The following is a 24424-nucleotide window of genomic DNA, read 5'->3' as shown; positions in this document are numbered from 1 at the left end:
TAAATTTTGCACAAGCAAACCAAAATTTGTTGGAAAAAAAAAACACACTAAACATCTAATTTCTGTTTAAATTAGAGAAAATCTTGATTTATTCCTCCATTCCTAAACTGCAATAACAAAAATATAAGAAAACTCTTCTTCTTTTTTTTCAGAATCCCCTTTGTTTGGTTTATTTTGAAAATATGTTTTATAAAATAAACTTTAATTTTGTAAAATTAATTTATATTAACTTTTTTTAATTTGTGGTACAAGGACCAATTGTGTAGCAACGAACGTTACAAGACACTTTTCGATCAACTCATGTGACTATATAAGATAGTCACATTGCACACATGATTTAGTAGAATGCGTAATCTTCATTGTCTCTTCACATAATCTGCTATGTTCCCACACAACCATGTCAAATTTCACTTTTAAATTTCATTCCCTTTATTCATCATTATTACATATGTAACAATTATTGCATGTCTAAATCCATGATAAATCCTTCAAACTTCGTGCATTTAAACTTTACCTATATGGAGAGTAAAAAAATAATTTTAAAACATTATAAAATTTTAATTTGATAATATTTATGTCAAATAAAAAATTTTAAATAACTTATTTTTAAAAAGAATTTAAATTTGTTATATTTATTATTTATAAATTTGTTCATACTTAAACTCTTGTAGTAAGCATACTTCATTGTTATTTTTGAAATTTTAAAATTTTTAAAATTATTCATCCAAACATTTCTAGTACTAAAAATAAAAGTGAGATCAAGGGTCACTAACTACTGTAAATAAAAAATTGGCATACATTATCACAAATTCTTACTCATTAACATAATTAACACATACGCAACCTCAAAATATCACATGGGTACTGTAAAATGTACTCCTTACACTGAAAATAAAAATTCCTAATAGAAAAATATGAAACTTATCAGAATTTATAATAAAATCATTTTAAAAACAACGGTTGAGATACGACAAATATATATGGACCAAGTAACATGTGAAGAAGAGTCATGAGTCATGACAGTGGAAAGGATATAAATATAAATTAAAACTAAATAAAGTTGCATTATGTTGGGGAAATAGCATCGATTCACCTTTTTATCCATTAGAAGACTGCATTATTAGTCATAATGCAGATCTCAAAAGTCATTGGACACCAAATCTCATATTCCCGTAGAGACAGAGGTGATTTTTCTAAACTTTCATTTGCTTGTAGCAAAAGCTAAACTTATATTTTAATTTATAAATTGAAAGTATTATTCAATGAATACGAACCTTAAGGAACAATAAAAGGAAACCAAAATGAGTACATTGGAAATATAGCTCGTGGAGACAAAATAAGACAAGTATCTACATCTTTGCCCAGTGCTTTTGTGAATCTGAAGCTTTAAGGTATCTGCTAAGGCCTAAGGATACACAAAAAATATAGGATCCAACACAGAGCCTTATCCGCGATACAAACACTAGCGTCGATTGCAACGGGATGCATATCAAATTATGATATGCATTAACTTGGGTAAAATCACTTGTCTACATGCCATGTACAAGACTTAATTTACTGTTATTTACTTTAAAATAGAGAAAACATAATCATAAGATAAATTGTAAATAACCTATTATCATCCATCATTAGTAACATTTATCACTTCTATTTAAATTTATCTAATAAAGACATTTTCAGATAAATTTTGAACAAGATCAATTATAAGAATTGATATCAAGCATTTACAAATAATTTCTTTTGGAAAAAATATTTTAAATGACTTAAAATTAATCTCAACATATTAAAGTTAACAAAATTCATAAATTTAATCATAAATATACAATATAGTTTTTTTTTTAATGGTAGACGGACAAATATGTTCATGTTTTGAAAAACAGGCTTCTCGAACACGTCCATCAATTCATTTGTGCGGGTACTTGATGCATAAAATATAAATAAGAAAAAACAACTCATTCTGAATTTAAAAGTATATTAGAAGTCTTAGAACTTGTATGTTTTATAATGGAAATATTAAATTTTATACTTCTTAATAAAAATATGTAAATTAGATTAATTTAAGTGTTATTTTAATTATATTTAACATTTTAAAACTTTTTTTATAAATTTAAATTAAACAATTAATCATTTGATGAATGTAAAATTAAAATCTGTCATGAATTAGGATTTAATTGAAGAATTAAACATTGGTGTTAAATTAATGATAATACAGTCATGGTAAGTTTGATTTTCCATATATCGTAGTCATTATGTATTTAATTTTTTCCTAATATATTTTTAGGATTTTGTTAAAACCAGAAATGAAGGTGTAGATATTATCCCTACCATAACAAGTTTATTCCAGCAAAAATAAATTTTCTTACATGAGTTATCATTGAACTTATAGATTAATTGATGAAAATTTTCTCTAATTCAATTGGAGATTTCAAATTTAATTATAATATAAAATTTGAAAAAGTTTGTCGTCAAGGAAAAATAACTTAATTGGACTTAAAGTAGTCAATCATTTGAATATTTAAAATATAAAAAAATCATTTTAAAAATAAGAAATGCATTAAACTTTTAGATCAAGTATATTTCAGTCTTTTAAAATTGACAAAATTAAATACTAATCTTTGAAGAAATTTTATTATTTTTTATTTTCTATAAAATAAAACAAAAATATACTGTAATCTTTAATCAAAGACAAAAGTATACAATAATTTATTAAATATAAATGATTTAATAAAATATTAAAATTTATTCACAATTGACATCAAATCATCAGATCTTTGTTAGACTATTTTTTTATGTTTTTTAAATTTTTTTATTTATATATTTAAAAGTATAAAAGCTTAATTATTTTAAATAAATTAGTTTATAAATTATTAATTTATTATTTAAATTAAAGTTTATACAATTTTATTAATATAATAATTTTATTTATTATAATTAAAATGATTATATAAATATAATAATATAATAAAAATAATTAATATTATCTTAAATTCTGTTTAAATAAATTAATAAAATCTTTTTAAATTAATAATTATAATTCTTTTAATATCTTAAAAATTAAAAAATATTAATATTTTTAATTAAATCATTAACTTCACTGTTTATTAATATAAAATTAAAATTTATTTTTATTTATAAAAAATAATAAAAATTTTATTTAAGTGCAATAAACTTTACTTAGAATATGTTTAGAAAGAGTTTTTTAAAAAAATATATTTTTTATTAATATAATAATTTATAATTTTTATTTTTAAAATATAAATTTTACTCTCTCTTTCGTTAAAACTTTCATCATAAACAATTCCTTAAATAAGATTAATTTTACGCTTTTTAAAAAAATAGTTTATATAACTAGACACGTGTCACTATCATTCTGACACTTGTACGGTCTAAACATGTTGCATGTCTGTGCAACGGTCACATACATGCATGAAAATACTACACTGTCAGTTTTCAAGTTCCAACTTTAACATTTGTTTCAGGATTCCCACGTATTGATAACTTTTTCACGATTATGTGTTAAATTTAATATTAAAAAATGAGATTATTATATGCCTTTTTTATGCTCAATTTTTTTTATGAAAATATTGGATTTTTTTTTATGCTTTCACTTTCGATAATTTTTATACTGCCCAAATATTCGTAGTTAATAAGTGGAAGAAGGTTTTGAAAAAAGTGGGTGGGCTTTCTCTTTTACTCCATTGTTCTGCTTAACAGTAATTAACACAGCATCCTCCAACACTAACTACATATCCGCAGGTTGTCCATACGTTATTAGTTGAAGTAATTAATTAATAAACTCATTTTGTACTAATACATGATAATGTTAGGTTTGACAGAGAACAGTTTTAGATTTAATTACCTAATTAAAACGAATTTAAAGATTATTATTATCCTTAAGAAGCGAAACAAAGCACCGTTAAGGTTGACGGCAAGTGGTTAATGAAAGGGCCAAAGGGGTGTCGTTTATAACGAAGAAAAAACAAAAGAAAAGCAAGAAGCATGAATGTTCCCGTTATAGGAGTTGAGTCAAAACTATATAAAAAGGCAACGGCTACAATACCGTCTCTCTTGCATACTATTATCTCACACTCATCTCTGAACCATCACAAGTTTATCGGAACAGAAAAAATCGGCCACTCAATGGTCTTGTAACGACACATAACAGATGACATCAATGTCGGAAAATGCTACAATACGAATCGTTTCAATTTCTCGGCAATTCATCGCCATCTCTGCAACCACCTTTTCCATTTAAGCTCTTCTCTCTCACACATTTCCCTTTGGTTCTTTCCTTTCGGTAAGAATCCGCTCTCGCTATCTTCCACTTTTCCACGATTCCTTCGAGAGTTTTTGTTTATACACACAATACAACACAATCACATTTTCAGACCACGTTTTTCGTTTCATCATCATCAATTCGTGCTACATAATACAATCTATATCACAAACAATTCCTATCTGGGTACTTCAGCTTCTAATCAATATCACTTTTTTTTGGTTGTCGTTAGATTAGATTTTATTCGGGTCTTCATTAAAAGACCTTGCTCTTACTTGTTTATGGATTTGTTTCCGTGACAGTAATTCAAGTAAAGCAGCAAATAGGTCATTTTGGAACTTCAAAACAAAAAAGAAAAGAATTAAAAAAAAAGGGGAAAATTAGTGATTGGCTTTGAAAAATGTCGATTGCTGATTGTGCTTTGAGTTCTATTTGCAAAGAAAAGGTGTATTGGGAAGGGCAACCAGGACATTGTTCTGGTGAGCCAATCCTGATTTACCTTACTGTGGATGGTGCTGTGACCCCAATGCGTGTGTTGGAGTCTGATTCCATTGCTTCGGTGAAACTGAGGATTCAGCAGTGCAAAGGCTTTGTGGTGAAGAAGCAGAAGCTGGTTTTTGGTGGAAGAGAGCTGGCTCGAAATGGCACACAAATCAAGGAGTATGGTGTCACTGATGGCAATGTTCTTCACTTGGTTCTTCGCCTCTCCGATCTTCTCTTCATTGTTGTGAGGACTGCTTGTGGGAAGGAATTTGAATTCCATATTGATAGGCATAGAAATGTGGGGTATCTTAAGCAACGGATTAGGAAGAAAGGGGAAGGTTTTGTTGATCTTGAGGATCAAGAGCTTTTCTGCAATGATGAGAAGCTTGATGACCAGAGACTCTTCCATGACATATGCAAGAGTGATAATGATGTGGTTCATTTGATAATTAAGAAATCAGCTAAGGTTAGGACTACACCAATTCACAAAGATTTGAAGCTTTTGGTTGAGGCACCTACACCAGTTGAGAGCACAAATGAGAGAGTACAAGTAGGACAGAATAGGAATAAACAAGTTCAAATAGCAAAGGTACCACCTGATGTAGGTTTCTGGTTGGAACCGATTGTCGTAAATCCTAAGATCAATTTTTTTCCTTTCCAGTGGGACATGATCAACTCCACATTTGAGGGTTTGAAGAAAGGAAATCGCCCTGTAAGGTCCTCCGATGGCACAGGAGGGACTTACTTCATGCAAGATTCAACAGGTCAGGAGCATGTTTCAGTTTTCAAGCCCATGGATGAGGAACCAATGGCTGTGAACAACCCAAGAGGGTTACCAAGTTCATCCAATGGTGAAGGCTTGAAAAGAGGGACAAAGGTTGGAGAAGGAGCTTTGAGGGAAGTTGCAGCTTACATTTTAGATCATCCAAGGAGTGGGCCACGTTTGGTGTCAGGTGAAGCAATAGGCTTTTCTGGTGTTCCCCCTACTGTTATGGTGCAGTGCTTACACCAAGAATTTAACCACGCAAATGGGTTTGCTTGCTCATCAAAACATATCAAGGTTGGGTCTTTACAGAAGTTCATGAATAATAATGGTAATTGTGAGGACATTGGACCCGGGGCTTTCCCAGTGGAGGAGGTGCACAAGATTACTGTGCTTGACATAAGAATGGCTAATACAGATAGGCATGCTGGGAATATATTGATCAGAAAGGAGGCAGATGGCCACACAAAGCTCATTCCTATTGATCATGGCTATTGTCTACCAGATAAAGTAAGCATTTCTTTTCCATATAATTTCATTGACTACCTTTTGCATCTACTAAGCATATTAGATGTGAGAGTCTGTTGTTCAAGTACTTGGTTATATAATTTTTTGCAATTCTAATAAATCATTTTGCAGAAAATTATTTGCAATTGCTGATCAGTTCACATGGAAGGGTGAAAGACTGGTAAACATGTATTGAAAGTTGCAACTTAAATTTTTCTATGCAGTTTATGTGTAGGGAATAATTGAAATAATTGTTGGCAGATAGATTTCATAGATGCTAGGAATTTGGGGGTTGCATTGATGCATACTACTATACTAGCTGTCCACAACCTGCTAAAAATTGAGATTATTCTTATTGATTGAACATGGAGTAAGTATCTTCATTATTCTATCTGCAGTTTGAAGATTGCACATTTGATTGGCTTTACTGGCCGCAAGCACGACAGCCTTACTCTTCTGAGACAGTTGATTATATCAATTCTCTGGATGCTGAAAGAGACATAGAACTTTTGAAACAATATGGATGGGATATTCCACTTCAGTGTGCGCGAATACTACGCATTTCCACAATGTTGCTGAAGAAAGGAGTTGAGAGAGGTCTTACTCCCTATGCAATTGGAAGCATAATGTGTCGGGAAATTTTAAACAAGGAATCTGTAATTGAGGAGATTGTTGGTGAGGCTCAAGATTCCTTACTTCCTGGCATGGAGGAATCGGCATTTCTTGAATCCATCTCACAGATCATGGATTCTCGCCTTGATAAGTTTGCAAAATAGACTCTCTTTTTTTTTTCTGATTTTATAGGTATATATACATATATAATGTATGTATTCGGCGCATGGCTAGTCCATTTTAGGATGGACTGCAGGGTTGCATAAATTTGTGGTATGGCTTGATGTGTTCTGGACATAGGCCTCATGCTCGTGTCTATTTCTAGCTTCTCTGAAATGTTTTCAGGATTGTATTGCCATGTTCAACAGTAATCAAAGGTCTGAATAAGTTGTATTATGCTGAGGTTTTTCAATTTCATGTTTCATAATAGGACTGTGTGAGGCTTTGACAAAGGTCTGTCACATGTACATAATAAATGCAACATATTAGGGGCTCATAAATAAAATGACTTCCTTACTTCTTGCCCTCATCCTAGCTGGGCATGCTTCCATATTAAGAGGGAACAAACAAAAATATCGAATCATATGAGATTTACAAAAATTATGATCTGATATTGATTCACGATGAAAGCAAAATGATTCTAATTGCAGCCAAAAGCGGAGAAGATAATAACAGTTACGTGGTATGATTATGATTCATTATAGCACTGGTTGTGCATAGTAAGGGAGAGAAGCCAAAGAAAGTTGTGGGGTGAGAAATAGTGGTTCTAGCTGGTGTTGTTCCAGGGTGGGATTTTTGTAGTACCAGTATGATTTGTTAATAAAATTACTATGGTTTTAACCGTGCAATTCATAGGTAAAATTTATCTTCATGTAATCAATTTATAATAAATAATATACTAAAATATAGTGGGCTTTTTTTATATGAAAAAAATAAAAATTATTAAAATATAGTATATTGAGAAAAATTACAAAATACAAAAATTTTTCAAAAATTGTTAATGACGTTATTTGGATATTTTACTTTTTTAAATTATTTTTAAAAAATCACTTTAATAATTTTTTATTTTTAAATTTTTAAAAATATTTTTAAAAAAATCGTCATTTGACAATTTTTAATATTTTATAACTTTTCGTTACTTTACTCTAAATCTTTGTATTCGCACCAAAAGTAATTATTTTTAAACTCTACATTTTCCTATTTTTTTAAACATCATATTTTAGTATATATTATTTTTAAATATTATATATAAAAAAATCCAAAAATAATCTTTTTATACATAAAATTAAGTTGGTTCAATTTTAAAAAAAAACTTAAGGTATTTTACGATTTATATTTTAAGTAGTATTTTATTTTCAATATTTTTATCACAATAAATAATCATTAATTATATTAATTGGTTTTTAATTACTACAAAAAGCATGTAGACAATAATGTATTTGTGTATTTTCTTCTTATCTTTCTATCTTATTATCAATGTCATATATCTCACTCTTTCTCTTTTACATGTCTATAAAAAATGGTAGGAAGTAGATGACACCTCCAATCCTGCAAAGCAAGACACATTGCGAGCAGCTTTACCAGTAACAGCTTTGTCACTTATATATTTGAGATACCTCTCTTCAACTTTATTCATTTTCATAACATTTATCATATATAGTTTTACCTATTCACAATCAATCTAAGTTTATTCATTTTTATAACATTTATCATATAGATTTTTACCCATTCACAATCAAGCATATCTATGTTAAACTTATCGTTTACATTTATACCATACACATCATAATCTAAACTGTTGATTAAATGTCAAACCACAAACACATGTCAATCTGTTCATCATAACATTTAATAAAATAGATGTTTCTGCTCACAAGATAAATAAGTTTATCCATCGTCTATTTGCTCGTACACTCTATCTTATACCACAACTCATAATCTCAAAGTTAGTGTAATTCCTCTAAAGAAAATTTTTATCTATAGCCTACAGTTATTATAGAGCCAAATTTTACTTTCTATTTTTATACTTTTTCAAGGCAACCCAATAAATGATGATTTATCACATATAAAGTGAGTTCACCTTACTTTTAATTGTTAAGGGTAAGTCTAATATATTATGATAAACCATTTCTCACTTCAACTACTTAAAACATAAATTAACCTTTTCTTATCACGCATCATTTCATTGTCATTTATTACCCTATATACTTCCAAGAATTAAAATCTTGCCTTTTAAGAAGGTTTTGAAATTCTGATTTCACAAAGTAGCCAATTGTTTAGACTTTAATAATCAATTTTTGCAAATAAAAAATTATTTGAAACAGATAATCGATATTTTGTTCTTTCGCAACTGATAATTGATATTTTAAAACCAATAATCAATTATTTCGCAATAATAGAACTCCTCGCTTCTCATATAGCAAAGTATTTAAGCCCAATAATCATGCACTTGATGGATTAGAATGTTCCAATAATTAATTATTTCGTTCCGACAGAAAATTATTTTCTCTCAAAACTTAAATTTGAGATTAAGCAACTTTAATTTGGTTTCAAATCAACTCTAAACCGCTTCTAATAAAATCAAAACACTTACATTGTTAATATCTTATCTAAATAAAATAGATTTATAATCATAATTAAATTCTAACTCTTTAAATAAGGATTTATTAGTTTGAAAAAATATTTTATTATACAAATATATATAATTAATAATTTATTATTATTATTATCTTAAAAGATAAATAATATAAAATTGAAGAAATTTCAGTTTTGCAGGAAAATCAATGGAAAAGTAAGGAAATAAGAAATGATACTGTGCTGGCTTTCCATCACGTCACGGGGCTCGATTGCTCTTGAATTATTTTGTTAGTTCTCAATTGTCAAACATTCAAACCAATCTCTGACACCCAATATTACTGTCTTAAAGGGTTAGGAACATGGATGATACCTTTGCCTCGCAATGTCAAAAGTTGTCACCATAAAATAACATATAGTCATGATCAAGTACTAAACATTTACTACAGTATAAAGAAAGGCAAACGGTACTTTTTAAATAATTAAAAATATTATCCCAATTATTAATTACTTGTTAAAAAATATTATTATTTATTTATTTAGGTTAAACATTAAGACAACATTAATTATTATGTTTTATTGATATTATTTTGTTCATATAAAATTTTTAAAAATATTTTAACTGATTAAGTAATTTAAAATTAAATAAAAATAAATATTATGAATTTTATTAAATTATTATAATGAAATATATTTTAAATACAAATTAAATGAATATATAATATTTTATATGATTTTTTAAAAAAAATTAGATTTGAATTCTTTCAACTTTTCAAAACATTCATTAATAAAATACAAAATGCATTTTTTTAATAAAAAAACAATAAAATACTTTTTTAGATTGAAATAATATAATTTACTTAATTTTTTTTTACTTTCTAAACGCACATAGGTGTAGTGAAAAAAGGTTATCCCTTCATCATGGTTTGGGGAAAGGGACCACCGCCATCACTCCATCACTCCATCACTCCTCACTCTTCACTCTTCCGCTCAAACACCACACAGTGAAGCAAACCAAAGTGTCCACTTCAAGACAAAAAGCTAGTTTTCTTCATAAAATTCAATAATGTCATTAATACGCTGTTTCATTTGTTTCTATTATAATTTTATAAAAGAAAACACATTTTAATTCATCATATATTGTAAAATAAATAAATAAAGCAGAGAAAGAAAAAGGTGTTACCCATGTTTGTGGTTGACACTGGTGTCGTTGGGGGTTAGCAATTTGTTTGTTTTCTTAAACCATGTGGGGTTTGGGTTTTGGGTCATCATCCTTATATTATTTGTTATTATTATGTGCATCCACATCCATATCCTCTTCTCAACATAAGCAACACCCTCATTTCACCGCCGTAGGCCATGGCGGATGGACCCCCTGCCGCCGCCGCCGCCTCTACCGCCACCCCAAAGCCAAGAAGGCCACGGCCACCGTCAGGACGCACTAACCTGGCCTCGTGCGTCGTGGCCACCATCTTCCTAATCTTCATCGTAATCGTCATTCTCATTGTCTACTACACGGTGTTCAAGCCGCAGGACCCCAAGATCGCCGTCAGCGCCGTTCAACTCCCCTCATTCTCCGTCGTTAACGGCACCGTTAACTTCACCTTCTCCCAATACGCCTCCGTCCGGAACCCTAACCGCGCCGTTTTCTCCCACTACGATAGCTCCCTCCAGCTCATCTACTCCGGCAGCCAGGTTGGCTTCATGTTCATCCCCGCCGGCGAGATCGACGCCGGCCGGACCCAGTACATGGCCGCCACCTTCTCCGTTCAGTCCTTCCCCTTGTCGGCGCCGGCTAGATTGGGCCCCACATTGGCCAACGGTGACGGTGTTGGGTTTAACTATGGGCTTAGGGTTGAGCCCACTATGGAGATCGAGTCCAAGTTGGAGATGGCGGGGCGCGTGAGGGTTTTGCACTTCTTCAGCCATCACGTTCAGGCCAAAGCTGGTTGCAGGGTTGCCATTGCCGTTACCGATGGATCTGTGTTAGGTTTTCACTGCTAATTCTTCTTCTTCTTTTTTTTGTAACTGTAGGCTTTAGATATATATGATATGTTACTGTAATTGTTAGTCACGTTAAGTAACGCAGACATCACAATTAATTTAAATTGTAAAGATGATTTTTCATTTTTCCTTCTTGAAAGCAAAGCTTGTTCATTTTGTTTGTCCTTCAACCATTTGGATTGGGAATTTGTGGTTACTATTAGTGAAATTGTTCTAATAATCTAGAACCAGAAATGTTGTGAAATGCGAGTGATGATATTCTCATGAAATATTTTTATAACAATTTTTTACAATAATAATGTTTTTATCTACTTTTCATGACATTATTCATCTTATCAATCTCTTCCCGTCTCTTTTTTTTGAAAAATTATGATAAAAACTATACAATTTTATTGTATAAATAGCATTTCCGTGTTTTTTCAATAATGTGTGTATAAGGGTGGGGCATGGGTAGTGGTTATGACTTATTTTGCTTTCTTGGTATAAGTTAAAGGTTAAGTAAAGGGTTCTAAGGGGAGGCAGAAAGTGGAGAAGAATGATGAGTTTGAAAGGAAGGTGGAGTGAGGGAAGGAAGCTTTTTGCCTTTTTTAATCTTAATTAATTGTGGGTTAAGCAAAGTTAGATTCCATACTTGATAGTGATACTAATTGACTAAGTTATAAATTGTGTTTGGGAGGTGTGGGAATTGGAATCCGAGTAGTAAAGTGAGTCAGAATTGGGTGAGAAAGAGAGAAAAAGAGGGTCACCCTTGCTTTGGGAGATGGGTTGGGGGCAAGCATGGCGTAGGGACCAACCATTCCTAAAAAGATCCGGAAATGCGGCTCTCTTTATGGAAGCTGATTTTTGTGGTTTGTCTGATAGCAAGTTATTATAAATTTTCTTTTTTGTGTCGATGACAATGCCATCTTGAAAAACTAACCTAAGATAGAAATCGAATAGCACCTCTACCTGCTTAACTATTGACCCCCATCAATATTGTATCGGTTTTTAACTTTACTAGTTTCTTTGATTTGGTCGTAACTTTATCGAAATGGGGTAATTTTTTATATTTTCTTTTTGGAGCTTAATAAACTGTAATTCGAAATGACAATACGAAAGATTAAACATTTATATATTTGAAAATTTTAAGATTATTTTACAAAATTTTATTTCCAAATTTAATCAAGCATTTCTTTTATTATTTTATGCAACTTGTAATTCATATTATACAAACGATAAGCAATACTTTTATAAGAGAATAAGGATTTATAACATTTTTTAATCATACAAAGCACATTTTCAACATAATTTTGTTAGTAGAGGGTAATATTAATTTAAAAACCATTTTAATTAGTAGAAAATTTAAAATATTACATCTTAAATTTAAAAATAAGCAAATTGAGTATATTTGGGGGGGAAAAAAAGGTACCTTGATATTCATGTAACGATGTTACACGATAAAGATTGCTTGTTGAATCTTTCGTAGTTATTCCGAATCTATTTAATCAACTAGTGTGGCTATTAGTTATTGTCTTTTGTCCCTGTGACAATGACTTTGTTTGAATGAATCTTGTCGAATAAATGAAGCGGTTTGTGTGCTTCCACTAAGGGGGCACGGATCCTTATCTGGGCTGCTGCTACCATTTAAGCATTGCCTTTGCCTCCCACACCATTTGTGCTATCTCGTGTTGTGAGCAGCCAGTGTGGGTTAGCTACGTTCCTGATTGTTACGCTTTCCATCCTTTGGATCATCACCATTAGAAGCTTCTGTTCTAAGCTAAATCTCCGATCTTTCTTCGGTGTCAACATTGTAAAGCTAATTGAATATGTTAGAAACCAGCAATCAAGTGCCTCAAGCTATTTAGGCAAAATTAATACTTTAATAGTCTCTTTTGTTTTCAATTTGATTCTATAATTTTTTTTTATGACTTTCACTTTGGTCTTTTATCTTTTTGTTTTGTTTTATTTGTCAATTGTAACATAATTGAAATCAAACGAAAACGTAAACGATAAAAAATAAAATGAATAATTAAATCAAAACAAAAAATAAAGTTAAAAACTAAATTACTAGTTTTTCCTATATTATGTTGTTTTCATTTACTTTTCATTTTATCTAATAAAGAAACACCCAAGATACAGCAGCACTTACCAATTTATGGAACAAAATGACAAAATTCAATCATTCATAATTTACCTTGCTCAATATATTACAATTCAATTCAATTTATGAAAAGAACCAATGCCCCACCCCACCAATATATTACAATAAATAAGTACACAACTATTTGTAATTGTGGAGCTTGTATTGCAGGCGCAAGTCAGGTTTCCACCACTGGTGAATCCCATGGGCTTCTTTAAAATCACGTGAAGGAGTAAGATTAACAGTGAGAGAAGCTGAAGGAATCAGGTGTAGGGGTTCAGATTCCTTCCCAAATGCACTCATCAGTAGGCCACCAAGTGAATTCTGAGTTGCTAACCTTTCAATAACTCCTGCTCCAATGTCTTCCATATTTCTTCTATGTTCAAAGTATCCAATGTACTCTGAGCATATATGATCTGATGGATTCACAAACAAACATGGAACCCAAGCAGACAAAGCAGCAAATGGATCCACAGATAAATCCTGCGGCTTCTTGGCTTGCATAGCAATGGTGAGTCCTGCTGTTATCACGCTGCCGGCGAATCGAATCCCATGTTTCAATCTCTCATCCTTGATTCTCTCAATTGGAGCAGATACAAATGGTGGGTTGAAAAGAAAAGATTCAACAAACATGCCATTCTTGGCCATTGTTTTCCCAGTAAGCATTGCCATTGCTGATCCTAGGGAGTGTCCAGCCAACCAAACATTTGAATCACCTACAGTTGCTACCATGTTTCGAACAGCTTGAATAGCTATCTCAGATCGAGAAGTTTGATGAAGCCCTTGCCTGATAAAGTGGATATCCAACTCAATATCACGAGAAACTGAGTGTGATTTTGTTAGAGTCCCTCTAAAGGCAATCACATAGCGAGGACTTCTATATAAAGTGTCATTATACTGAGAAGATGGAGGCCTGAACTCGTAGATTGCACCAAAAATGGAAGAATCAACATCATCCACAAGCGGTCGAAGCAGCTGAAAGTGGAAGAATGTCCACCAAGGTGGTGCAAGAGCATTCGCACCTTCTCTCTTTTCTTGCCGATCCCTTTCTAGAATATAAACACCTTGGACCAAACTAGCAGCAACTGACATTCGATGATATGCATTATCCCTGAATTGGACCATATATTACTTTGTATAAGCCACATACGCAAATCCTCAGATACAACAACTATTGGGATTCAAAATGACCTTAAGCAAATAACTAGAATTTCCAGTATTGAAGCTCTACGCAAAGAGAATAACATATATGTAGAAGAAAAATAGGTCTTGAAAGACATACTAAATATGTCATGGAGTCTTTTAAGAGTTTTTTTACAAGTTATGAAAATCGCTTATAACTTTCACACGTACCTCTTAACTTATTTCAATAAGTTTCTTGGTATAACTTATAAATATAAATTATTTCCCAGCTAAATTTTATGATTAAACTTATGCCATAAATCGTTATTTAAAATAAGTGCTTAATTAACATCCTCTAAATGTGAAAAAATGGTTATGTACATGATGTTAGTTTCACCATATATACTGTCATGTAAAATTAGGGAACCGATATTCAAATCGAGCATAAGAAATCAAACATGGTGAAGAAACAACATAATCTAAAAGAGACATTGGCTCTAATAACAAAAAGGATAAAAAGAGAGAATTTTAAAGTGGAAGATTTGTTTGATTGAAGTTACCATAAGACAAAAGTAAGATGCAAAGGTCCTGAGAGGTTAAAACTTTCCCTCTCAGAGTCCATGACACCCTATGCAACCCCTGAGCCTTCCTTCTAAGTAACTCGAGAAATTGTCAGAAAAAGAGAAGAAAATGGATCAGAACTCAAAATCTCAAAAGCGATTTCCCTGCATAATGATATTCATTCAAATCAATTTCCTCTGCAGAATATTCAGCGAATGAAAGGCGATGCGCATGGATTCAAATTCAACACCGGAGATTCTACAAATTGAAATTAAAGGGAAGATTTGAGATTTTCATGGCATTTGTGCAGGAACGAGAAAAATGAAAGCGATAAAGCATATTCGAATCGCAGCGGAGAAGGTGGAAAAGAAATCGTTACGTATGTTAGGATCAGAGGTAGTGGACGCGAATCCGGAGCGGAAAGGGGAAACCAAACACCGCAAGTTTGTTCAAGTGCAACGACGTCGTATAGTTTAATGATTCGCACAAATGTGTTGCAAACGTAAAAGTAGTGAATATATTTTATTAAAAATTATTATTATTATTATAATCAAATCATAATTATAAATATATTTTTTAAAAAGCATTAATTGAATTGAATAAATTCTGTATAAAAATATAAAAAATAAGTGAAAGATAAAATAAATAAATATTAATTTGATTAGGATGGTTTTGTCACAGGCCCACTGTATCCTACTTGCAGTGTAGACTTGGGAGCCTGTTTTGATCGGCGTCAATGGAAGTTACATTCTTTTCGATAATATGAAACAAAGCCTTTTTTTTTCTTTTTTTTTTTTAAAAATCGTTAGAAAAAGTCAAGTAAGACTATCACATGAGCACTAAACTTTTTCTCAAAGTATTTAACATTCCCTCAGGTTTAAGACAGAAAGTTAAGCTAAAATAATTCATTTGCTAAATGATTTAAGCAGTAAAGTTTTTTAAAAAGAAAAAAAAATCTGAGCATGACTTGTAGTAGTTTATGATTACAAAAATCATTCATCCTCAACCACGGAGTAAATTATTTTAAACCTTTAATTTTTTTATAAATTTTCTTTATTGGTTATAAATTTAATATTTATTTGATTAATTTTTCTATTAATATCTTATTTTTTTAATAAAATTTAAATTATATAGGTATAACTTAGCAATATTGGTTGTATCATAGGTCAAATATATTCAAGTATTTCATATTTATATATTAAATTACAATATAGTCTTTTAGTAGTGATTTAATTTTTAAATCTATCATTCCTTTAAAAAAAATGTTATTATTAACTTCTCATCATGAATTTTTAAATTTCGTTAAGCTACTATCATAGCAAAACATAAATATATATTACCTAGAATGAATGAGCTAACTAAAAGTATTAGAATTGGTCGAAATCATCATAACCTAATGCATAATTTAGGTTGGGTGCTAAATTTTGTCTTGATCTTAGTTTGACCTATAATTTAACTTAAATTTTAGGTAATCCATACATCTTGCTGTAACCAGTTGACATAATTATTTTATTTGTTTTGTTTTAGGATTATTTAAACCTTTCTTTTATCAGATCCATATTTTATATCGGATTAGATCCATATGTTAAAATATAGTAAGCAAAAGACATTTATAATAAATTTAATTAAATTAAAAACATTTATAGTATCAAATATTAATTCATAATTTATTTACAGTGAAGTACGATAATGGTGAAATGCGATGAAATTTAATAATAATAATGTGTGTGTGTGTGTGTATGTTAGTCAATACAATGGACTGATCAACTAACTCATTCAAGTGATTGAACCCGTAACATAGTAATAGGTTAGACTAATAAATATGAACGCACGGTATAATTAGCCGAACCTAACTCGATTGAAAAAATACGTTCGCAAATTTGAGCAGCTGAGCTAAGTGGTAAGTAACTCAACTTCTAGAGTTGATTGTGTTTCGACTCCTAAAAAAAGCCTTTCAGTTTGTATAATTGACGATAAAGGATTGAAAAATCCTTTTTTTTTTTTTTCCTTTTAGCCTTGCCTATTATTCTCACACCCCTTCTTAAGTCATTAACCCCTTGAGCATGTTTGATTTTTATTTTATTTTATTTTATTTAATAAAAAGCGTTTAAAAATTTTATAACAATTAAAAAAATATTCTAAATAAAACAAAACCCTTAAAAATAGTGTTAATACTTTTCTTAAAACTTCTAAGAAAATTACCTCAAAAGCGTTTACTAAAAATTTAGCAAAATTTCTTCCTTGTTTACACTTATTGCAAAATGTCACAAGTGTTTTTAGAAAAGCCCAAAAAAAAAGAAAAAAAAAAAGACACAATTCACCTGCCTTCCAATATAGTTTTCTTTTTTCTTTTATTGCCTTGTGTAGAGAAATATTTGAACTCTCTGAACTTATTTAATGTCATAAATGTTATTAGACACACAGGTATACTCATTCACATTAAGCATTAAATTTGATAAAATAATATTTTGTAATATCTTATTATAAATATTAAAGTTTATTAATATAGCAAAAATTCTCATGAAATATTTTAAATTTATAAAATTTCATATAATTTATAAAGTAGTCAATATTTCATTATATTGCTTTATTAAACATAAAATGTTATTAAAAATATAAATATTTTGTTATTAAATTACGTACTTATGAAAATACAAATTATTTATAACTTAATGTATATTACCACAATAAGATATCATAATTTAACAGTTAAATTAATAAAAATAAATATTTATAGAAAATTGTTAAATAAATTATTTTGTTAAAACTAACACCGTATGTTCTGTAAACTGATTCTGTACATACACTACAAGTGTATTGTGCAAAATTCATTTAATTATATATATATATATATAAAGCACATTAGAAATAAAAAATTCCAAACCCATCCATTTTACTTCAAACATACTACTAAATCAAATTTAGTTCTACAAATCATTATCACTAAGGAAAAAAAATACAAACTCGACAATATATATATATATATATATGCGCGCGCATGTTTAATCGTTTGAACTTTCTGTTACTGCGAACGCAATTAAGTCTCAAATTAATTCGTCTTTCCGGCTCCATAATTTTCAGGCTGGGACAAATGGTAACGTATGAAAATCAATTATCACAGGTATAAACTTCGCATTAGACTACATATTTAGTGCAATGTATGTGTTCTCAACTGGTTTGAAACTTGAAAAAAAAAAACTTGGGCAGTCGGGAATCGGAAGGACGAAAAAAATGAAAGATCTATAGTCACTCAATTATCTCACCCAAAAAAATCATTTTTTTTTTTCAGAATCAAACATCTCTTTAATATGACAGTACAAATTATCGATAATAAGATAAAAGCAAAAAAGAAAAAAATATATATGAATGAGTGAACTTGAAATAGGAATACTGGTGGCTCTCGTTAAAACGTGGTCGACATGCACATCTACTTAGACCAAGCAACCGCATCTATTTCAGCTTGTGCACTACGGTATAACTCAAGTCTCTTCGCGAGGGCACTACGTCGTTCCATAATTGCAGGATCCTCATTCAGTAACGAGGACAAACGCTTGGTCTGCGAAGAAAGATTAAATGCTTAATTTTTTTAGCCAATATTAAAACAAAACGAAAAACAGTCCTACACTCGCGCACACATACTAGTTCCATGAATAAATGAAAGCATAAACATAAGACTTGGAAAGGAAGATTTGTTCTCACATCCATTTTGCCTAGCTCAGTGAAAAAGTGATCTAGTAGACTACGTTTTGCCTCCCGCACTTGACAATAGACGATGGACTTCGGAATGGAATGCCGCAAAGTAGCACAGACCATATTAACGTATGACAAAATTGTGGTTCCTGTTATACAGTGAGAATGAACGGTCAGTAGTTCAAGGCATTTCAAACATATTGATGGCAATACCATATCAAACTATAAGATCAAAGCTTTAATATCAGTCCAAGTTAGACTGTTTAGTAAGACTTACCAATTCGCCTTAAATAAGAATCATTATATCTATCAAAAATTGAATGCGTGGGATTGCCACCCTTATCAACATCTTGAGGAAGCTTCCGAAAGAAATCAACAGTCAGATAGCCACACTCCATATCAACTAGTTGCAGAGTTGCTTTTTTGCTTTCGTCCCTCATTCTTTCCAGTGAATCAACAGCTGCAGCCCCAACCTCCACCCGGAGACCAGGATACTGTTTCAAGTCCTGTAAATCAACCAAGCTAATTATTAGCTGGGAAAATTGAGAATCCCATAGAACTCAGGATGAACAAAAGGAAGAAAAAAAGATTACAAAGCTCAAGTATATGTAAAGTAAAAGCCGGTAAACTTTGAAACGGCCTTAGTTTAATCATGTATAACTACAAAAAGCACAGAGAAGACAAAGCTCATTGGCTCCACATCGAAGGGATTATCTCCATTACTTTGGAAATCCCAAGATTCATTATCATTCACACCATCAATAAGCAATTCATCTAACAAGAAAAGGCAGGTTCTTTGTCATAGAAAAAGTGAAAAGCTAAGGTCAAACGTGTCATTTTCTAGAATAGAACTATAACCAAATATTTAGAAGCGCCTTTCTCCGAGCATAACATCTTGAGCTTTTCAAATTTCATCAAACCATTTGACAATCGCAAAGCAAATACAGGGTTGAATGTGCAACATCTCCAAGCATACATGTCTTAATTTTAGATCAAAGAAAACCCCAGAACACTGCATGTTTTCAACTTTCAAAATTGAATGATTTAAATGATATTAAAAAATGTTTCACTAAAATAGGTGTGACAACATCAGAGCACACTAAGTAAGAAACTTATTAAGCACAAATATAGCAGCAACAGTAAGATATACAACAGAAACATTAAATAAATACTGCCAGGAACATACCACAGTCTCGCTGACAGCTTTGTGAACCAGCTCCTTTAACAGGGAATGAACCTGGAAGCATTCAATTCAAAATCAGACTTCCATGAGCATGAACAACGACATCAACAAAAGATTAAAGTGGAATGTGTTAATAAATCAATTGTTACAACACTTATTACACAATATAAATTTTATAAAATTTACCAATTTACAAACTTTGGACACAGTTGAAGTTTGAGGTTAAGGATTTTAATGATTTAGTCAATAAAAAGGCAAAGTTATCAAATCAGAACTATAAGAAAAAGAGATCATTTTAATCAAGTATTTTCTTAGATAACATGCTTTCCACCATCACCACATAAGATTTCAATATCATACCGCATCAACAGCAGCCTCGGCAGGGCCCCTGATAGTTATTAGAGAAGATTCAATGAGACGACGGTATCCTTGTTCTGGAGCTATTAGATGAGGTTGATACCCATCAGCTTCTGTAATAAGTTTCCTTATATTTTCCATTGAAAGCTGCTTATCAAACTGCAACCTTTTTAAGGCTGCAGGGAGCTGATTGTCAAAGACATGATAAATTTTATCACCTCCAGGCCGCCTGTATGGGATCGGCAAATCATTGAAGTTAGATTCAAACAAAAACAAAAGAGAATGAAGATAATTTTGAAACAATGGATTTTCACACAAAAATCTAACACATACACGCCATCAAGATGATCTTTAAATATTTGATCAAATGAGCGGCATATTTCCATGATTGAGTACAACTTTCCCTGCACGTGATGAGCAAATATTAATTAGAAAACTTCACTACAAAATGGAGTGCACTACTATTTTCTCATCATCACAGCTACCAACCATAAATGAGTTCATCGAATTCAATGGACATGTAATGGGAATGGATATTAAAAGGCACATGAACAATGACAGAACTCAAGGACAAGGCCTTTTGAGTAATTGACTAACTAAATAACCAACGATTTTGGAGCTGAAAATTATACGTTTAAAACTGGTTGAGAGAGAAGAGCAAACATACCCCAGCATCAGCTGCAACAGGCTTTCCTAAACGAGTCAGTTCAGCTTCAAGTTCAGCAATTGTTTTGTTAATAAGAGATTGAATGCCTGGAATTTTGGACTTGATTACTGTCTCCAAATGCTGAGATATAAAGCATTATGACTTAATCATTAAAACTCAGTAAAAACAAGAGTTACATAAACATTAAAACACTACATTTTAGTCAAATTACCACAAATTCTTATTTTTGTACCTTCGACAGCATCTTTCCCAGATGCTCAGAACCCATTCTGTGCGCAAGGTGTTTATATTCTGGGGTACTATTAAAGTACTCACGTTCTCTACGCCTAGCAGCAATCATGTCAACATTCTTGTTTATATCTGCTTGTGATCTATTCACAACACCAATCCAAGGAAACTTTAACCTATATGCTCTTCCTTCCAACATCTGAGCAACAGAAAAAAAAAAAAAACATTATAAGCGTAAGTACTGATCAAGTATTTAAGTTTCTCATTTCTTCAAATGAAACATCTGCCTATTCTTTAGGGTAATGTCATAAACCGGAGAGAAAGTGTGTGAGGATTAATGAGACTGCACTAAATTCTGCAATAGAAAGAATAACATGAAAAATCATGAGGCTTATAGACACTTCATCCACCTCTTCATCAATATAATACTATGACTAGAATCCATTGAGGTCAAGTAATTCTGTTAAAGAATAAACATGAATTCAATGTCAATAGAAATGAAGCTCATATTGTTAATTAAGGAAATCTCAAAGCCAATTCTGGTGATTGATAATTGGTATTCTTGCTTATCTTTTCCTCATCCATTATTCCAATTAATCAAGGCCAATCATGGGATTGCCCTTGATTTCACGTGTAATGCAATTATAATTGTTGGACTTACATCAACGGCATCGGTACCCTTGTCCATAAGATCAATTTTTGTCAAAACTCCAATGGTCCTGTCCCCTAAAAAGTTGAAATCAATAAATCAAGAATTAGAACACCAACAGGCTATTTCTTTAAACTTCGATCAGCTTGTTCTGAACAAATCAACAATGCAAACAGTTAGAAAGAATCATAGCGAGTATGGCTACTCCAAAGTAAGGGGGGCACTTTAAAGGATGAAGTGCAGTTATAACAGTTGAAATTGTGAAAAAAAAATGCACATGTATAACAAACTTTGAAATTGTTGAATTTCACCCGTCAATTTTCTAATTAACAATTATAACTACACTTATCATCTAAAGTGCACCCCTCACTTTAGATAAGCTAAATCCTCATGGCGAAATTTGCATCCTAAATATATAACATATTGATTCTCAATAAACAAAGAAAAACTTCATTAAATGCATGCAACATGAGGTGTATTCAAAGTCAAAAGGAATGTAAATATTGACATTACCAGTAGGGTCCACTTCACGGGATATTTTAATTGCATCAGATGTTGCAAGATCTTGATTGGCTGGTGAAATAGCCAAAATTATACAGTTTGGCTGCAAATTAACATCAGATTCAGCATGACAAATTTTCCCACATGAAACTAATGTTTTTTTTTGCTAAAAGAAGTCTACTTCATTTCCCTTAGTTTAAAAAAAGACAAAGTTCAGAAAAATGAAATACTTCTATGTTTAGTTTTTGCACAACGAGCAAACTTTGCATGATAAATTTTCTAATCGTGAAAATTACAATTGTCAAAATCATATAATAAAATTTGTGTCAGGGAGGTAAAAATTTATATGCTTGCTTGCAATGTTTGTTCCTTAAACATGGTTTTTGATCACAAGCTAAAGCAGTTGAAAGAACCTACCTTCTCAATGTAGGAGCGAACCATATCCTCAATGTCTTTGACAATACTATCCGGTTGACCCTCTATTTTTGCAAAAAGATCCATTAGTATCTTAGACGTCATAAAAAATTAAGAGAACTCTCACTGTCTGTAACCACGAACAATAAAGACAAGTCAATTAGTTGCTTACCTACAGCTACTTTCGTAAGCCCAGGAAGATCAATGAGCGTCAAGTTAACAACTGCAAAAGTCCAAGAAGTAACTAAAGTCTAAACAATTGCTTAAAAAGTACAAACAAAGTCTATCACAATACCATGCTACCAAGTATTGTAGCTGTCAGATTTAAGTATTACATGACAGATAGTAGATACAACCGTAGGCCGAAACAGAAGATAATAAAGAAAAACAAAATCCAAACGCACCATTAGGAGAATATATACTAAGATGAATCGGAACAGTTGAAATTTGTTTGGTTCGTCCAGTCTCTCTATCAGTTTCATCTTGAATCTCCTTCCTCACAGCAACTACACGAATTAGAGATCATCATCAACAGCCATACACACAAAAAAAATATGAAATCGCTCAACGACATTCAAATCAGGAAACAAAATCTTGTCGAGAGAGGCACATACATACATAACCATTAATTCATTTACAAGAGATTGTAACTGAGAACAAAAGATTACCAAAATCAGTGAACCTCTTCCTCGGAAGGTGAAGGAACTCCGCATACTCTCTGCTTCCCTCTTCAATCTTGTGAAGCTGCAACACAAGCGGTCGCCGCGTAACAATCCCTGCAAAACGTTTCGCAAACGTAAAATCTCAATAACTTCCGAGTCTAAGACAAACAGAGAGAAAAATATAACGAAGATGACCTGATCCACGAGGTAAGAAATCTTTGCCGACAACGCTCTCCAGTACTGAAGACTTTCCAGAGCTCTGAAATCGAAAGAAACAAGATTCTTTATGAGATTAAAATAGAAAAAGAGAGAAGGATCGGAATGGAAAGAAGATTGACCTGGCCACCAACGACGGCAATAGCAGGAAGAGAATCCCAAAGTGTAGGGAGTGCACTGTTTTCACCATGGTCACCTAAGGCGGTGCAAGCTCTCTGGATTTTGTTAACCAAAGAGATTAGATTCTCCATTTGGATTTATGAGATCTGTTAGTTGGATCAGATTCCGATGTAGCCGTGATCTGTAGGAGGCAGCTCGCCGGCGACGGTTAGAGAGAGAGAGAGAGAGAGAGGTGTGTTTGGTGCTGTGTCGATTTTGGTTGGGGTGTTTGAAGGGAAAGCGCGTAGTGTTTTTGTATGGAGTGTGGAATTTGTTTTGAAAAGGGACGCTATGCAATCAAAATTCAAGCAACCCACACCCAACGGGACAGCCGCTTTTCAAGTCTTAACTAAAGCCGTGTATTTGTATTGCAATGGAAATGTATTTTACTGCTCAGTCACAGTCTCCACCGCTAGATTTTCGTTCCATTGATCTCTCTATCTGATGGAAATTACCTTTACTCAATATAAAAAAACAATGAATCGATCATTTTTAAGCTTTAGATTAGTATTGTCTTATATTTTGATTTATGTGACTCCAATGGGTAACTTCTACGGTGAATTATTAAATTGTGTGGCTTATCAAGTGAGTTACAAATGAATATTGTCGAATTACATTTAAAAGCAGCGAAACATTTTTTTTTTCATTTTCAAGTATTATGTAATTTTTAAATTTTA

The 24424-nt window shown here is 31.7% G+C and overlaps 4 protein-coding genes across 10 annotated transcripts; 2 read left to right on the top strand and 2 right to left on the bottom strand.

The window, feature by feature from the left end:
• Nucleotides 1–4676: 4676 nt before the first annotated feature.
• Nucleotides 4677–6805, top strand: LOC113855758 (phosphatidylinositol 4-kinase gamma 2). Its single transcript, XM_027487390.1, has 2 exons — nt 4677–6032; nt 6428–6805. The coding sequence occupies exons 1-2, from the start codon at nt 4677–4679 to the stop codon at nt 6803–6805; spliced, it is 1734 nt and encodes a 577-aa protein (XP_027343191.1).
• Nucleotides 6806–10457: 3652 nt separating this feature from the next.
• LOC113854401 lies at nt 10458–13577 on the top strand. 3 transcript variants are annotated; one of them, XM_027485360.1, is made up of 2 exons: nt 10458–11205; nt 13510–13577. In XM_027485360.1, the coding sequence occupies exons 1-2, from the start codon at nt 10575–10577 to the stop codon at nt 13554–13556; spliced, it is 678 nt and encodes a 225-aa protein (XP_027341161.1). In that variant the 5' UTR covers nt 10458–10574; the 3' UTR covers nt 13557–13577. The 3 variants fall into 3 exon arrangements, with proteins under 3 accessions (XP_027341161.1, XP_027341163.1, XP_027341162.1); XM_027485362.1 differs by lacking the exon at nt 13510–13577 and having other exon boundaries at nt 10458–10808; nt 10890–11246; XM_027485361.1 differs by lacking the exon at nt 13510–13577 and having other exon boundaries at nt 10458–11246.
• LOC113854400 (GDSL esterase/lipase At4g10955) lies at nt 13357–15500 on the bottom strand. The gene is made up of 3 exons (XM_027485359.1): nt 15401–15500; nt 15021–15279; nt 13357–14449 (listed from the first exon to the last, which is right to left on the bottom strand). Exons 2-3 carry the CDS (start codon nt 15080–15082, stop codon nt 13480–13482), a joined length of 1032 nt encoding a protein of 343 aa, XP_027341160.1. The 5' UTR covers nt 15083–15279; nt 15401–15500; the 3' UTR covers nt 13357–13479.
• A 2602-nt stretch (nt 15501–18102) lies between these two features.
• On the bottom strand, nt 18103–24170 carry LOC113853676 (dynamin-related protein 5A). Of its 5 annotated transcripts, none has more exons than XM_027484189.1 (16): nt 23711–24161; nt 23568–23631; nt 23379–23486; nt 23115–23216; nt 22883–22933; nt 22714–22775; nt 22309–22399; nt 21808–21872; nt 21151–21345; nt 20919–21038; nt 20585–20655; nt 20255–20480; nt 19898–19948; nt 18989–19217; nt 18721–18860; nt 18125–18577 (listed from the first exon to the last, which is right to left on the bottom strand). In XM_027484189.1, the coding sequence occupies exons 1-16, from the start codon at nt 23837–23839 to the stop codon at nt 18449–18451; spliced, it is 1833 nt and encodes a 610-aa protein (XP_027339990.1). In that variant the 5' UTR covers nt 23840–24161; the 3' UTR covers nt 18125–18448. The 5 variants fall into 5 exon arrangements, with proteins under 5 accessions (XP_027339992.1, XP_027339990.1, XP_027339991.1 ...); XM_027484190.1 differs by having other exon boundaries at nt 18142–18577; nt 19898–19930; nt 23711–24164; XM_027484191.1 differs by lacking the exon at nt 19898–19948 and having other exon boundaries at nt 18103–18577; nt 23711–24163.
• Nucleotides 24171–24424: the final 254 nt, after the last annotated feature.

Source organism: Abrus precatorius, unplaced genomic scaffold, assembly GCF_003935025.1.
Source record: "Abrus precatorius isolate BTA unplaced genomic scaffold, Abrus_2018 Scaffold11, whole genome shotgun sequence".
Lineage (NCBI taxonomy): Eukaryota > Viridiplantae > Streptophyta > Magnoliopsida > Fabales > Fabaceae > Abrus > Abrus precatorius.
The sequence above is the reverse complement of the archived record's forward strand: the minus strand, read 5'-3'. Positions and strand labels throughout refer to the sequence as shown.